Here is a 13,751-nt window from a genome sequence, read left to right as displayed (position 1 = left end):
TAAAATTTAGCCATTACTTATTTCCTACTACTACATTTTGGCAGCAACTATTTATTGGTCTGTTATTGCAAAAAGTGCAATTTAACAATAAACCAGTTTGAAGGTCATTCTATGTCTTGAGGATACATACCATATATTTCTTTAAAAATAATCATACTTCTGTAAGCAATACTTTACAGTAGACACCTCAAATCTACCATAGATGTAAAACTTAAAACGAGAAAAATTTAGTCTCTAAATCTTTATACACATATTTATATTCGAGTTTCTATATATATTATATATATACACAAGCACAAGAGTATATATAAAATATATATAATCAGATTCAAAAAAGAACAAAAACTGGGCACTGTACATAAAATCTTTTTAAAACTCAAACAATAGAAAAACTTTAAACATTAAACAATTTTAATAAAAGTTTCTGTACAATGCTAAGCAGTTTTATTTACATATAGAAAATGTAATAGGAGTAGTGTTTGAAATTACAGAACTCCTTAAAATTTCAATGGCAGGTAATCTGGAAAAAATAACAGCATTCCATTCACAAATATTTTCAAGCAATAAATATGTATTTATAAATAGTGTAAATTTACATCAAGATTAGAAACAAAAATCACAAATCTGAAGTTTATTCCTTAGTCTATGTGCAACCCATTTATCTTTGTGACTTGGCTGTTAATTGTTTTAAATTTTATTTAGGAACCAAAAGTGTAACCGTCATGGTTTCAAAACAAGACAGAAAAACATAAAAGCAGTAAAAAATTTATATCACCTAACTCTTCACATTAAAAAAAAAAAAAAAAAAAAGAAAAAAAAAAAAGAAAAAAAAAAGTTGCCCAAAGAAAGACTTAAAATTTCTAACTACCTTACAAAGAAATGACCAGCTAAGCTAGTACTTTTTCCAAGGGAAATTCTGAAGGGGGAAAAATGGATGAAACCAACTCATCAGCCCAGAAACAGAGAAATACAAAAGAGGTGGTCTTCAAGTCAGTAGTCTGTATAATGTTGCCAGTTTTGTCAGATATATACAAAACATGGAATTATTTTTTTGAAGTACAGCTGGATGAGCTTTATTTGTTTTGAGTTCTGGAGTAGGAGGCAGTGCTCTCTCCTGTCCAGTTGGTTGACACTCCGCACTTGGAAGGTTGCATAGACACAGCTTTCAGCCAGCAGCCTTACGGGATAGCTACAAAAATCAGTGGTGCAGAACTGGGTCACTTCCTGAATATCAGAAAAGTTTTCATTTAATGTCCATGAAAAAATGTCAAGATGAGGAGGATGGCAATGGAGGAGCCTGAAAGAGAAAACATTAAATTACCTTTTCTACAACGGTGTAAAACTCTCGTGTTTAACCAAGACCTGCACAAACCGTAACCATGAGAGTTTAAAGTCACACACACTATTCTTTTTACACTTCAGGACTCTTTTGAGTGCATACTGGCATTTTTTTCCACCTTACTCAAATACAACGTGCATTTTATGAACACTCTGCATTAAGATTTTGCCTGTACTGCAGACTGGAGTATGCTGTGGGGATGTCTGTGTTAATATGATGTGAGCAGCCACTACAAGTCCCACTGTGGCAGCAAAGAGCTGCATGTGGCTCAGTATAGATTTATCTTTATACACTCTAAAACAGGGATTCTCAACCTGTTTACCAATGGGGAGATGGTCCATTTGTGGCTCTCCAAAGCCCTTGTGGGCTTCATTTTCCCTCCTCCCGTCTACCTGAACACTAACATACCCCCCTGAGGTTAAGGTATCTGTGGAAAGGATCTCAGATTGGGGACAAAGTGCCTCAAGAGTGAGGTGTCTTGTTCCTGCCTGCCGTCAGGAGACAAGGTCTAGAAGACACCTAACTGCTTCCCAGCATTGCACTTTGTGGCATTCCATCAAAGTACTGAGTCTTTGATGGCATTTCCTCCTCTTTTCCTGCTAATTAGTGGAACCCCTTCAAGAAGCTGCTCACAGTCTTTACAGACACTTTAGATCATACCAGAGTACCCAGCTATGGAACTCTAATGCTGGTTGATCCCTGTGTTTGCTCCTGGTACTTCACCCCAGTCTCTCTTTGGCCTATTGCACCTTTGCCAGTTGAGATTATCTTCATCCTGTGATTTACAACAAACCTTGACCCTCCTCTTACACCTGAGAGAGGTCACTTATAGGTGACTCTTCCCAATTGCATCTGTATCCCCTTGAAAAGAAATGAATGGCACACCAATTTCATACAAGAACAATTATCAATGTCCTTCAGGGCCCCAGCCTCAGGTTTTGGAGGGGAAAGGAGCTACTCACAGGCTGAGAACCCTTGTTCTAGGGACAGTATCATCACTGTTACCTATATTATGTATAAGCACAGACAACAAAATACCCCTCCCTCCCTCTCATCTCCATACAGAAACATTCTTCCCCATTTCCACTCAACTGGATGAAGTTTCTGAGAACAGGTGTTTATTTATATGCTTTTCTATAACAGACCATCACTTTGAAATTGCAGCATTTCACAGACTATAATGACAGTGACCTCCTAGAAGTGTGAACTGAAGTTCAACCAACCCAGGCTCTGTGGAACTAATGAAGAGAATTAAATTCAGAGGATATGGTCCCACACTCTCTCCAGCCTCTAACTGCTGAACCTCGAGGCCTTAACTCAGAAGGTCACAACTTGGCATGCTACCAATACATGAAATAACTAAATACACGTTTTCTGCAGCACCTGGAAATGAATCAAAAGGCACAGCCCTTACTGGGCTGTCGTATTAAATTCAACATGAAATTCCCATAACACTTAGTCCAGTGTTTGTCTCCTTCGACAGAAAGCCAAGGCTTATAAATACATCCAGCATCGCTTTCATCGTGGTTACAAAAAAAAGCCATCTTTGCCTGGAACAATGAAACCTGGGTGAAATGTTAGGACAGTTGTGCTGACACAGTTCAAAGCAGGAGGCTGGCATATATAGCACAGAGCTATAATGGCAAAGAGGCTTTTTGCTTTAAATTGAAATGCAAAGGAGGCCCCAAGCCAAGAGACAGAACTGTTTGAGAGCATCCACTTGCTAAGCAGAAGGACAGTGCTGATTTGGGAGGGGATGGGTGGGGAAGGGGAAGGAAGGGTCTGAGTGCATAGGATGCTCTGCTGCTATACTGACTTCATACCACAACCAATGTATTAGAGATGCTCTTGAACCTGGTGCTAGTTTCTCCAAGCTTCACTGTCCTGATTCTTCCCATCTCCATCTGATCCAGTTATGGTCTTCAGGTGATCTCTATTGGATTTTTAAAGCCACAACTTTATGAATTGTAACATCATACTTTTCCTGAAAACTCAGTGGTTATGTTCTGCAGTAAGTTACTGTAGTATTTCACACAATTCTGACTCTTCAGGTTTTGTTCTGCAAATATCACATACAACCCAAACCTCCACTTGAATCAGAAAGTCCACGGCACTCATACAACGGAGCACCAAGACAGTCTACAACTGCTTTACAAATAATGTATTTATGCACCCACTTATTAATTTGACTTACTAATGTAAATTGATCATAGACTTGCATCAAGTCCTCCATTTTGTACTGTTCTAGCACCACAAAGTTTTCCAGGTTCGTGCTTATCTTTCGTGCACAGTCTTGGCAATGTACAACATAGGTCTTTCGAGAATTGCTCTCACTAGTGACAAAAAGCAGATCAAAGACTTCCACCTATTAGACAGGAAACAGAAAACCAAGCGTTACAATTTCATTTTTTCAAAAGTTAAAACCATGAAAACTGCATTTTCTTCCCGATTTACAACCTTACCCTGTGCATGCAAAGAGAAAAATTAGATTTGTTCAGGGAGAATCTATTCTCCTAAGGCTCGGGCAGAGAAGTGAAACAGTGTAAAACCACTAATATTACACTTAGGATGTCTGCATGAACAGCGCCACGGGAAAGCTTTATGTCAATATTGACAAAGCAGGATTCATTTGCTGAAGAGGGGTTACTCAGTAAGGTGGGGATTTAAAACAATTATACCTATTATTCCTTTTTACTGTCTGCTAAAGAAGTTTGTTATTTATTTCCTTACTACTGAACCACACATGCTCATCCTGCCCAAGAGGCTCTGTCAGAGGAAAACTGATTTTCAGGGGGTAGGAAAATGTTACTTTCTTTTATGCTTCATGAAAACTATTATCCAATAGTTTAAAGCAACTGTTCACGGGAAATAAAATTAAAAATTTCAGCAAAAAGGTATGTTCTGCAGAAAAAAAGGACTTAAATTCTCTCTCTTCTGGGTGTGTTGTTGACTTCTGAAATGAAGACAGATACACCTTTAAAATGAAGCTCAGCAGATCAAATTTTATGCAGGAAGGGATAACAACATTTTATAATAACTGAGAATTGAAAATCGACCTAGTGAAAAACAGTGTTGTGGAAGTACTGTGAGAGACCCTTCAGCAAAACACAGCCTGTCTAGAAAAACATCTGGGTGAGCTCCTGGAAGGCAGTGCTGCATCACAAAGATGTGCTTACAGCACAGAGCAGATGCTGCAGCTTAAAAGAAAACTTTAAACATCATCAACAACAAAAGACAGGGAAAAATTTAAATAAGTATTACAGGAGTAGATGAGCTCAACACATTTTTACTGACCTCACAAATGCTACAGTAATGAGCTGGCTCGTCCTTTGCTCGTCCGTGCCAGACAATCTCCTTTCCTGCAGCAATCAGAGCTTCCCTCAGTGTCTGACACTGTTTGAGAGTTCTTAACAGGCAGTACCTGCAACCAAAAGCAGTTGTGTGTTCAGTTCAACATTCAACTGTAGAACAAGACTCAAGCAGGCTTCAATTTCTTCCAAGACCCTGTACCTGGACCTTGCTCTTCCTCTGGGATTTCAAGAACAGCTGCCTAGAAGGAATCACTGGACTCATGGCTTAGGGAGAAGTCAGACCTTGTGCTCATGGATCTCTTTCAGGACTGCCCCATGCCCTGCAAACAGGCTGTGCCTTTCATTTTTGACTGAAACACATGAATGCTCTTTTAAGCACAATGAACAATGTGTTTTCAAAAGCAATCCATGTATTTTATTCTGAACCATAAATTTGTCAGCAAAAAGTCAGCTTGAACTGCCAAGTTCAACATAGCTGTTTACATTCTGTGTGACTATAGCCTGATCCAAAGGACTTTTAACATCCTAAAACCCCTGTTACTTCCTCAGCACTACTAAGCTTTATTATCCCAAGTTTTCTGAAACTCCAAGTTCTGCCAGGAATCACTTTCCACAAAGTGGAAATAGAATCTATGAACATGTATCTTTTCCCATGCAAAAGGAAAAAAAACCAGGCAGGTTGGTATTAGGAAAAAAAAAATCAACACAAAAAGTAATTCTAAAACTTATTTTATGACTGAAGAAAAGAACTGTTCAAATGTCAAATTAAAATCCAAAATTCCCTGTCATACCCCCTGTAAAGGCAAAAAAAATTAAATAATTTTATTGTCATAATTTTATACAGTTCTCTTCCTTACAAGAAAATGTAACTTGTTTTCTAGCATTTTATAAGCTACATATGTTCTTCAAAAAAAGCAGGCAAAATAGGTCACCAGATTTCTAAATTACAATGTTATTTACAATAATTTTAGCTCTCAGCTATCCTATTTATTTGAGCTGCAGCCTTTGCAGCCTTTAATTTTCTCCTCCACAGGGTGGTTACATTACATGCTCATTAGACGCAGAAGGAAAATTGAAAAAAATTAAGGGTAAAAACAAACATTGGACAGGAAACAAAGTGCTCAAGAGTTCTTATCAAATGTTTTCAACTTGATCCTTTTCCAATTTTAAAGCCTGAAACATGTAACACATATATTCTCTATTTAAAAAAACCCACCACATTTCTTTCATGTGTTTCCAAGTAGTTAACAGAATCTCAGGATTTTGAAACACTCTCCTCTTGTTTTACACTCATACTGTTCATCTTCACTAAAAACAATGGCTTCACTATGGCTTCACTAACACCCTCACTGTAAGGATAACACAAAACTGAAGTGTGTTTCTCTGTGAAACATCTTATTTTCATATACCAAATTTCAAGAAAATTATACAGCTCATTAAGCTGTAACTCCTTCAACACTTTTCAAGTTTGATGTGAATGTGAGTTATGATGTTAAGGCCAACCACAGGTGATAGATTAAGTATTAATTCACTCGAGTGTTGGGTTATTGTGCTCCTGACAAGCTCAGTAACTTTGGAAAAGCATGCATTTATGCAGTACAGCCTGATTTCAAATAAACTTAAAAGCTACTATTCTTCTGCTGTTACCTGGAAAAATCTTTGGGCATCCCAAAGAGCAACAGGAAGCACACCTGCACACTTGCCACCATTGTTCTCCACTCCTGACTTCCAAAGTCTTTTCAAAGTGTTATTTTCAAAGTATTTTCTATTGTTACAGTTGTGAAAAAGAACTGCCCAGAATGTAACCCACTTATAACACTATTGCAATGCTTGCCAAATTTGCAAACAAAGCAGAACACAACAGCTTGAAGGTGAACTCGCCCTCCTTGGATAAAATTCAGGTCCTTGTAAAATGGCACTAGAAAATGTAAATGTTAACTATTTCATGTGTTTAAGGATGGGAGAAAGGATACAAACTATCACTGTGGAAACACAACAGAATTTCCTGAAGTTTGGGAAGCCTTAAGAAAGCCAAAAAGGTGCCCAGCAAAGTGACAGTGTGCAAGTTCAGTGGGGTCAGCTTTTAGTACTGCAGGCCTGTTTTTATTCTTGTACAGTGAGAATTCAGTTGGAAGAAAATCTAGACCATTCCCCTCTCAAATTCTCTGCAGGTATGGCATAAAGATATGAGTAAATCATGTCCAGTCAAATTAGAATATTTAACAGAAGAGGATTTAAAAATGGACATAATCCTGATTTATTCTAGAAGGGCAGTGATAAACCTATTTGAATATTTAGATATTCAGTAAAACCTTTCGAAAGTGTGGAGACCATCCCAAAGGAAATGCAGAACTGACCTCTTTGTACCTTCCAGTAATAAATCTTCCCTGATACTGAAAAGTATTTCACCTAGCTTCATGATTTTGTGCAAAATAATTTCTCCCAAGTCACATTCTTTTACATTTCTGAAACTATTTCTGTAATAGAACTTAGTATTTCAGTTACTTTGGAATTAAATTTTTAAGCCTTTATTACTATGTTCGCTCTACCTCTAAAATTCTTCTCTTCCTCAGATGCATTTATAAAAGTCCTTCTGGCTTCCATCTAAGAGATTTGCAGTTAATTTTTCTTTTCTTGAGGGTTGTCCTCCCTCAGCCAAGTTTTAAATCATTTTTTCTGCTGTGTTCCTGCTCACAATTCTACTGTTAAAATCAAATCTTTAAAAAACATCTCATGAGAAAGTCTCAGGTTTTGCTCTTTGACTTTTATCTAGCAAGACAGCACTGAACTGCACATTAACTAAAAATATAACGAGGCATCAAATTTCTTCCAAAAGCAAAGTTTCCTTCTATTCCTTTTTCCCTTCTGCCTCTCCATTTCTTTTCATCACTAATCTTGTTTCCAGTATTTATCTCTATGCTCAAATTTTAGTTTATTGCCTCTGCAGTGGTTACTCTCACACAACCCACTAAGATGTATTTGTATTTATTTTTCAAATTGAATTAGAAGCTAGTTTTTATCCTTTTCCAAGAGCTCATCTTTTGTACTATGCTGATACCTAAGAAGCCTCAGGGACAGAAGTCCAAACTACCTGAACACTTTATGTATCTTTGACATGCTATTTTAGATAGACCTGTGCTTGGCAAAAAGATGACAGCTGTGTCACTTGTTTGTATTTCCTGATGACAAATGAAGCCAGCTATCCAAGATGAAATTCAACCAGCTCTATCAAAAATTACATTTTTTTCCAGCATTTTTATACACATGTATACACTCACATATATGTAGCACACAAATGTCTCTATTCTGTACCCAGAAAAATCCAGGTGCAGTGGACAACAGCTACTGGCCAGATGGTTTTTCCTGCAGACAAGGAGTCCACAGGAAAATGATGCAACTGCTTTCCTATCTGAAGGAAATTCATGAAGGTTTCTGCATTCCCAGTATGTTTACAAAGCCAAGGTCAGACACCAGGCTGTGGTGCTACTGATTTCTAGGAACTGCTATTCCATAACTACAGGAGTGACCACAACAAAAAGTAATCTCAGGCTGCTGCTACTGGACATTACAAACCAGAGCTGATCATCCCCCTTTTCCCCTCTGCACCCACAGCAGGAACTGGAGATCTGGCTGACAACTGACCTGGATGGGGGTGGCTTAATCCAAGAAAACTGGAAATGGTTTCAGTAGATTGGAAAAAGCGAATGCAGGCACGCCCGAAGTTTCTATGTGCTCCTCAGCACCTCTGTTTATTTGTGATGTACACCTAAAATTTGAGTCTCTTGCTAGAAAAAGCTGAGCTGCTGTCAGCCAGCAAGACAATAGCAAACTACCATTCTGTCCTCTGTGTTTCTTCTTAACATTTTAAGTGATTCTCTTGGAGAAGGATGCTGTGCTCAGTCACATTTTTCTCCTTTTAAACCCAAACCATGGCAAATGCAAGATGCAAGTGGCCAAAATATCAAAATCATATTTTGTCAAGAACATTCCAGAACTCCTCTGAGCTTTACAATAGATGTCTGCTGGGCTTTATTCATATTTTACATAAATAAAGATAAAAGTGAAGCCTGTGGATTTGGTATTTTTAAATGGACTTTTTGGCTTCCTCCCACACTCTCCTGCATTTTCCTCTGTTTCTCATTTCTAACTATTTGGTTTCTCTTCTCCTTTTTATGACAGCTGGCATTGGGAATATGAGCACTAATTGCTTAATTGAAGGGGCAGGACTGCCAGGCCTTCAGCAAATACTTTCTTTACCCTAAGTATCAGTTCCTAGATTTTAGGAAAGTATTCACACACAAATACTACCCTATAACCAAGCTTTAGAGTGACTACAAACCTCCCTGTTGTCAACTTCCAACATTCTCAGTTCTTACAAATTTAACATTTCCCAATGCCACCCTTCTGCAACAGATGTTCAAGCCTAAATTAAATTCCTACTGTAAAAAGGTGTCACACTCAGATGTCACCAAAAAATCCTACTGGGGGAAAAAAAGACACTCTTTTTCTTTGCCCTTTTTTTCACAAATTAACTTACCCATCTTTTAAAGCCCATTTCAAGGCAAATAATAAAAGCATTCAATGCTTCTTGATTCAGTATGTTGGTGAGACTAAGAAGGGCTCAGAAATGCTTTGGTAGAGTCAGGCAAAGCAGAGAGTGTTGCTACCAAAGGATTCTCATGATGAGTAATATGCTTTGGAATTCATTCCCTCACTTTCTTTAAGACAAACCTATGTTATATGCTGAAATGTTCATTCATTCCTCAACCTCAGTATGGTGCTGCAATATGATTTACATTTGCTTGAAGATGCACCCTTTAAAGAAAATCACTACAGATGCTTGAAGCCTGGAATATTCCTGCATTTTGGAATATGCGTATGAGAAATGTCACTAAACTCAATTATCATTTTATACATCAATCAATTCATTGTTCACAAGAGCAAAGGGAAGGAGGCACTCAAATTCCTACTTGTCTTTATTTAAAAGATTTATACTGGATCTCCAAATGACAGCATGAGAACACTAACTACAGTTCTAAAAACGTAGAATTAAGTTACAAAGTTAGGCTGTAAAAATGACTGTATATTCCAATTCTAATATTTGGATTGATGACCTAATTTTCTTATTTGTGATGATAGGTACTCTGAACAGCTGCTGTGATCAAAGTCAACTCTTTCTGAATTAAAATTGCTGAATTATGTTTGTGGCACATTTAACTAAAAAGTTACTTAGATGATTCTAAAGCTATGCAACAATTAACATCACCTAAAACATAATAAAATTAGGGATACCTATAAACGCTGTGTGCAAAAAACAGAATCTAAAGTAATTTTGGTTTGGTTCCCAGGAACTGAAAAGTCTTGCAAAGAATTATTTATAAATCAACCACTGGTTTATGTGTGAAGAGAAAAAGGGCACAGCAAGTCCTCAAATAAACAAAACTTACTTTATCATTTCAAAAAGCTTTGGATCTGAGACCTTGATATTCCGAGCCATATTCCATGAAAGGTGAACCATGGGTACTATGGACTTCACGCTCTGCAGCTTATTCCACTCGTACCGTTCCACTGCCAACTTGTACTGACAGGCTGCACAAACACAGAGTTACAGAAGCAATTAGGTTAAGGAACAATTATCAACCAAGATCCCTCTGTTATAATAATAATTTATATCTTTTAGAGCTAAACTTCATTTTCAATGAGCCATTCATTCCAATTGCATTTCCATTCTTTAAAATGTCTTTTTAAAAGAAGTGTATTTATGGTGCTGAAAGAACACGCAATACCAGAGCAGCAACAACTACCTGTGAAGACAAGTTACTGACAAGTATTCCATTTCTCTGTGGAACAGGGAACAGTATTTAAAAAATGGTTCATTAGTAGACTTTCAAATATTCCAGATTAAAAAAAAATTCCAGATTTGAAATGTCTGCATCTCACTCTATTCACAATTTATCATGATTTTACACTGCTATGGTATATAATCTCTTCTTGAGAGAAGAAGTGAGTCAGACTTTTTCATTAAGCAGCCTACTCACTCCACCCTTCTTTTAAAAATGTTTTACAAAATTTACTGTCACTGAACATGAGAGGTCTATCAGTCAATCACACAAACCTAGAGATACACTCTTTATTGCACCATATAAAGACACATTTTAAACTACTCAGGAAAACAGAAGCTTTTTTGGAAGTACATTATCTTCAAATGCATGAGAGACTCTTGTTTTAGCTGTGGAATTTCCTTCCACACTCACAGACAAAAATTCTCCAAGACCATGGTTCAAAACTAAAGGCTTCTAGAGCAGTAGGTCTGAGAAACCTAACACTCCTTTATGAACTAAATTTTGCAACTGTTTGCATTTTCTGATGCTCTCGCCAAACTGTCCCACCAATATCAGAGGACTAGTCCTTAAATTCATATGAAAGCCATAGTGAAGCTTGCTGTGTAGTACAAATTTTGGGAGAAAAAGCTAAGAAATGGCCTAAGAAGACAGTGAATTAATATACACATTTTGTTTTTACAAGCCCATTCAAAGCAAAAGTGCCAAGACTGCATTTTTGCAGCTTTCTCTTCCTCTTACAATGGAATTTAATTTAAAGTTTCAACACATCATATTTTAAAAATACAGCCCACTGGGGTTTTTTATGTAGTAAAGCATAACAAGTTAGTAAGAACTGGCAGGTTCAGTGCCATGTGCAGTATAATATTACCTACACATAGCTCAGCACAGGCATTGCTGGCACATACCTGTGAGAGGGCCAACGTTCCATGCGATGTTGTTGCACCAACCAATAGCCTGAACCCAGTGAACAGTGCCAGCATTTATCCACACCAAATCCCCTGGTCTTTGAATAAATCTATAAACTGGGACATTGGCTTCATACAAATCTTCCAAGTTTGGCCACCAAGATCCCATTAGGAAATTCATATTGTTCCTGAAACAAGAGGGAAGATGAAGTCTTCAGCATTTACCAATGGACACATTAGTGGCAGATACTTCAATGCAACTGCCTGTAAAAAATGACCATCACCATAAATGTTTTCTGCAGCTAATGAGTGACCCACAAAGAGCAGTCAAAATGAAAGTGTCATGTACAAAAATTCCTGATCATAATTCCACATTTCATATCCATCAATACATTAGAACACCTACCCATCCATCTGCCCATGTGAAGTCAGTTTAGAGCTTCCAGTTAAGTTCTATTTTCCTTTAAGTTTCCCAGTATTTTATGGATGCTGAGGCAGACAGACCCTTGGTCAGATCTAGTGTGGCACTGGTGCCCAATGCTGTTTCCTTTCATCACTCACTGATCTGCTGTACAGACCACACCAGCTCCCAAGGATGTTTTCTGTTTTGAACATGTACTCACACTGTCTGTGCATGCATGTGAAGCTTGCCCATACAACAAGCAACCTCTTGGCAACATTTTAACTGTGATCCATGGGTCTGTGCTCTCAGCCAAGAAATGCTGACCTCTCCTGAGCAGCATGGAGAAACTCCATAATCCATATGGATTTCCTAACTATGAACTTTTCCCCTCTGGTTATGCAAAATCCACACTCCTCTTCCATCCTTATCCCAATATTATACTGTTTTTATACTGCACCAAGAAAAGATTATTTGCAATGCACAGTTTTCAAAGACAATTAAGTGCCTCTGCAGAAGCACTGTAGATATTCTGTGAGGTTACCAAGCTCTCAGTTCCTCTGTCAGCCTCAGAAGAGCAGTGACATGTGAGTAAAAAGGCCTGCTGTGCCAGAGATATGGCAATTCCATCAGTGGAAATTACATTTTTAAGATGGGTTATCTTTCTAAGGGTGGATGAAATAAGAACAGCTGTCAGTAGACAGGCAGAAAATAGAGACACTGAGATGAATTTGCAGAGCTCTGGAAAAGTTCTGAAGTCAAGAGCTTAATCCAGTTTCAACTGGGTAAGAAAAACCTTCTCCCATACAATCAACCTCAGAGGCTCCTGCCTGAATATTGGCATGATTAGGGAATACAATGATGCTCCCTCTTTTTCATGTGTGTCCATGTACAAACAAGTATTGTTCTGTCTGTTTTTAAAGCAACCACTCTACACAAGACACAGCACAGAAATCCTAATCTTACAGCTGTAGTTCCCCAGTGCTCAGGACAGCTCAGCTTTTCCAGGGAGTTACAAATACGTCAGTCTAAGCAAAGCCTGCCATGATGCCTCCTGGGTTCTGAGCAAATTATGCTTTCCCTCTAAATGCAACAAGAAAACATGCCAAAATACCAATGACTCTGTATCTGCTTCTGTCAAGAGAATTCTGCTTTCTGTTTTTGTTATAGGCAATCCAAGTTTCTGTACATTGTACAAATGCGGTATTTTCTATGAACTCTTAGATTTTGCATTTTGACCTACTTCAGAAGAGACTTTTCTGACTACATGGAAAACCCATAAAATAATGCCCCCTTAGAACACCCTCAGTAGTTTCCCCCCTCAGGTCTGAGAAAGGCACAAAAAAATTTGGTAAAACACAAAAATAGCACGTTCAGCTTACTTTTCACAGAAGTCATTCATGACACCCCAATAGCTTTCAGGGACAACAAACCATTCACAGTCACCTGGACCAATATTTATATTTACTGAGCAAAAGTTGTTATTTTCTTGATGACCTGAAATTTAAGAAAAAAGTAAACACACTTTATGTAAGGCCTTTCTATCAAAACAATGCCATGAAATGCAAAACCACAACTACTAAAAAAACTTACACCACAGTTCAAGTATTTTTATGTATTTTATATGACACTTCCATACACTATTTAGGTGCTTCACATAGCTAAGCTACCAGTGACATGGGAATTCTGCTTCTGTTCATTTGTGGAAAACAGAAAGTTGGAACCACCCATCTTGGGGATCTGACCAATATTTCAGCAATTCCCTTCCTGTAGAGATAAATACTTCAAAAGCTCAGATTTTGGGTTTCATGATATCTCCTGACAGTCCTGGTCAGGTGCAAAATTTTGTGACTTCAGGCACTGAACAGACAAGGAGTACAAAAATCTTTCTCAAAGAGATTTCAAAATCCATGTAGAAACGCCCAGTATTTTATCTTCTTTTGACAGCAGGAA

The 13,751-nt window shown here is 37.8% G+C and overlaps 1 protein-coding gene across 19 annotated transcripts in view; it reads right to left on the bottom strand.

Moving 5' to 3' along the window:
* Positions 1 to 31: 31 nt before the first annotated feature.
* Positions 32 to 13,751, bottom strand: part of KDM6A (lysine demethylase 6A) — a 150,641-nt gene continuing 136,921 nt past the window's right edge. For 11 of the 19 annotated variants that reach the window (XM_048289756.1, XM_048289778.1, XM_048289775.1 and 8 more), the window contains 6 exons: positions 13,181 to 13,295; positions 11,399 to 11,586; positions 10,098 to 10,239; positions 4,634 to 4,760; positions 3,534 to 3,704; positions 32 to 3,272 (listed from right to left, as the gene is read on the bottom strand). In XM_048289756.1, coding sequence (XP_048145713.1) covers positions 3,216 to 3,272; positions 3,534 to 3,704; positions 4,634 to 4,760; positions 10,098 to 10,239; positions 11,399 to 11,586; positions 13,181 to 13,295 — 800 coding nt within the window. In that variant the 3' untranslated portion in view covers positions 32 to 3,215. Of the gene's footprint in view, positions 3,705 to 4,633; positions 4,761 to 10,097; positions 10,240 to 11,398; positions 11,587 to 13,180; positions 13,296 to 13,751 lie in introns of all 19 variants that reach the window. The other 8 variants (XM_048289761.1, XM_048289831.1, XM_048289771.1 and 5 more) reach the window with 3 other exon arrangements.

This window comes from Corvus hawaiiensis, chromosome 2, assembly GCF_020740725.1.
Source record: "Corvus hawaiiensis isolate bCorHaw1 chromosome 2, bCorHaw1.pri.cur, whole genome shotgun sequence".
In the NCBI taxonomy this organism is placed as follows: Eukaryota; Metazoa; Chordata; class Aves; order Passeriformes; family Corvidae; genus Corvus; species Corvus hawaiiensis.
Note: the sequence above shows the minus strand (reverse complement) of the source record. Positions and strands in the feature narration are given on the sequence as shown.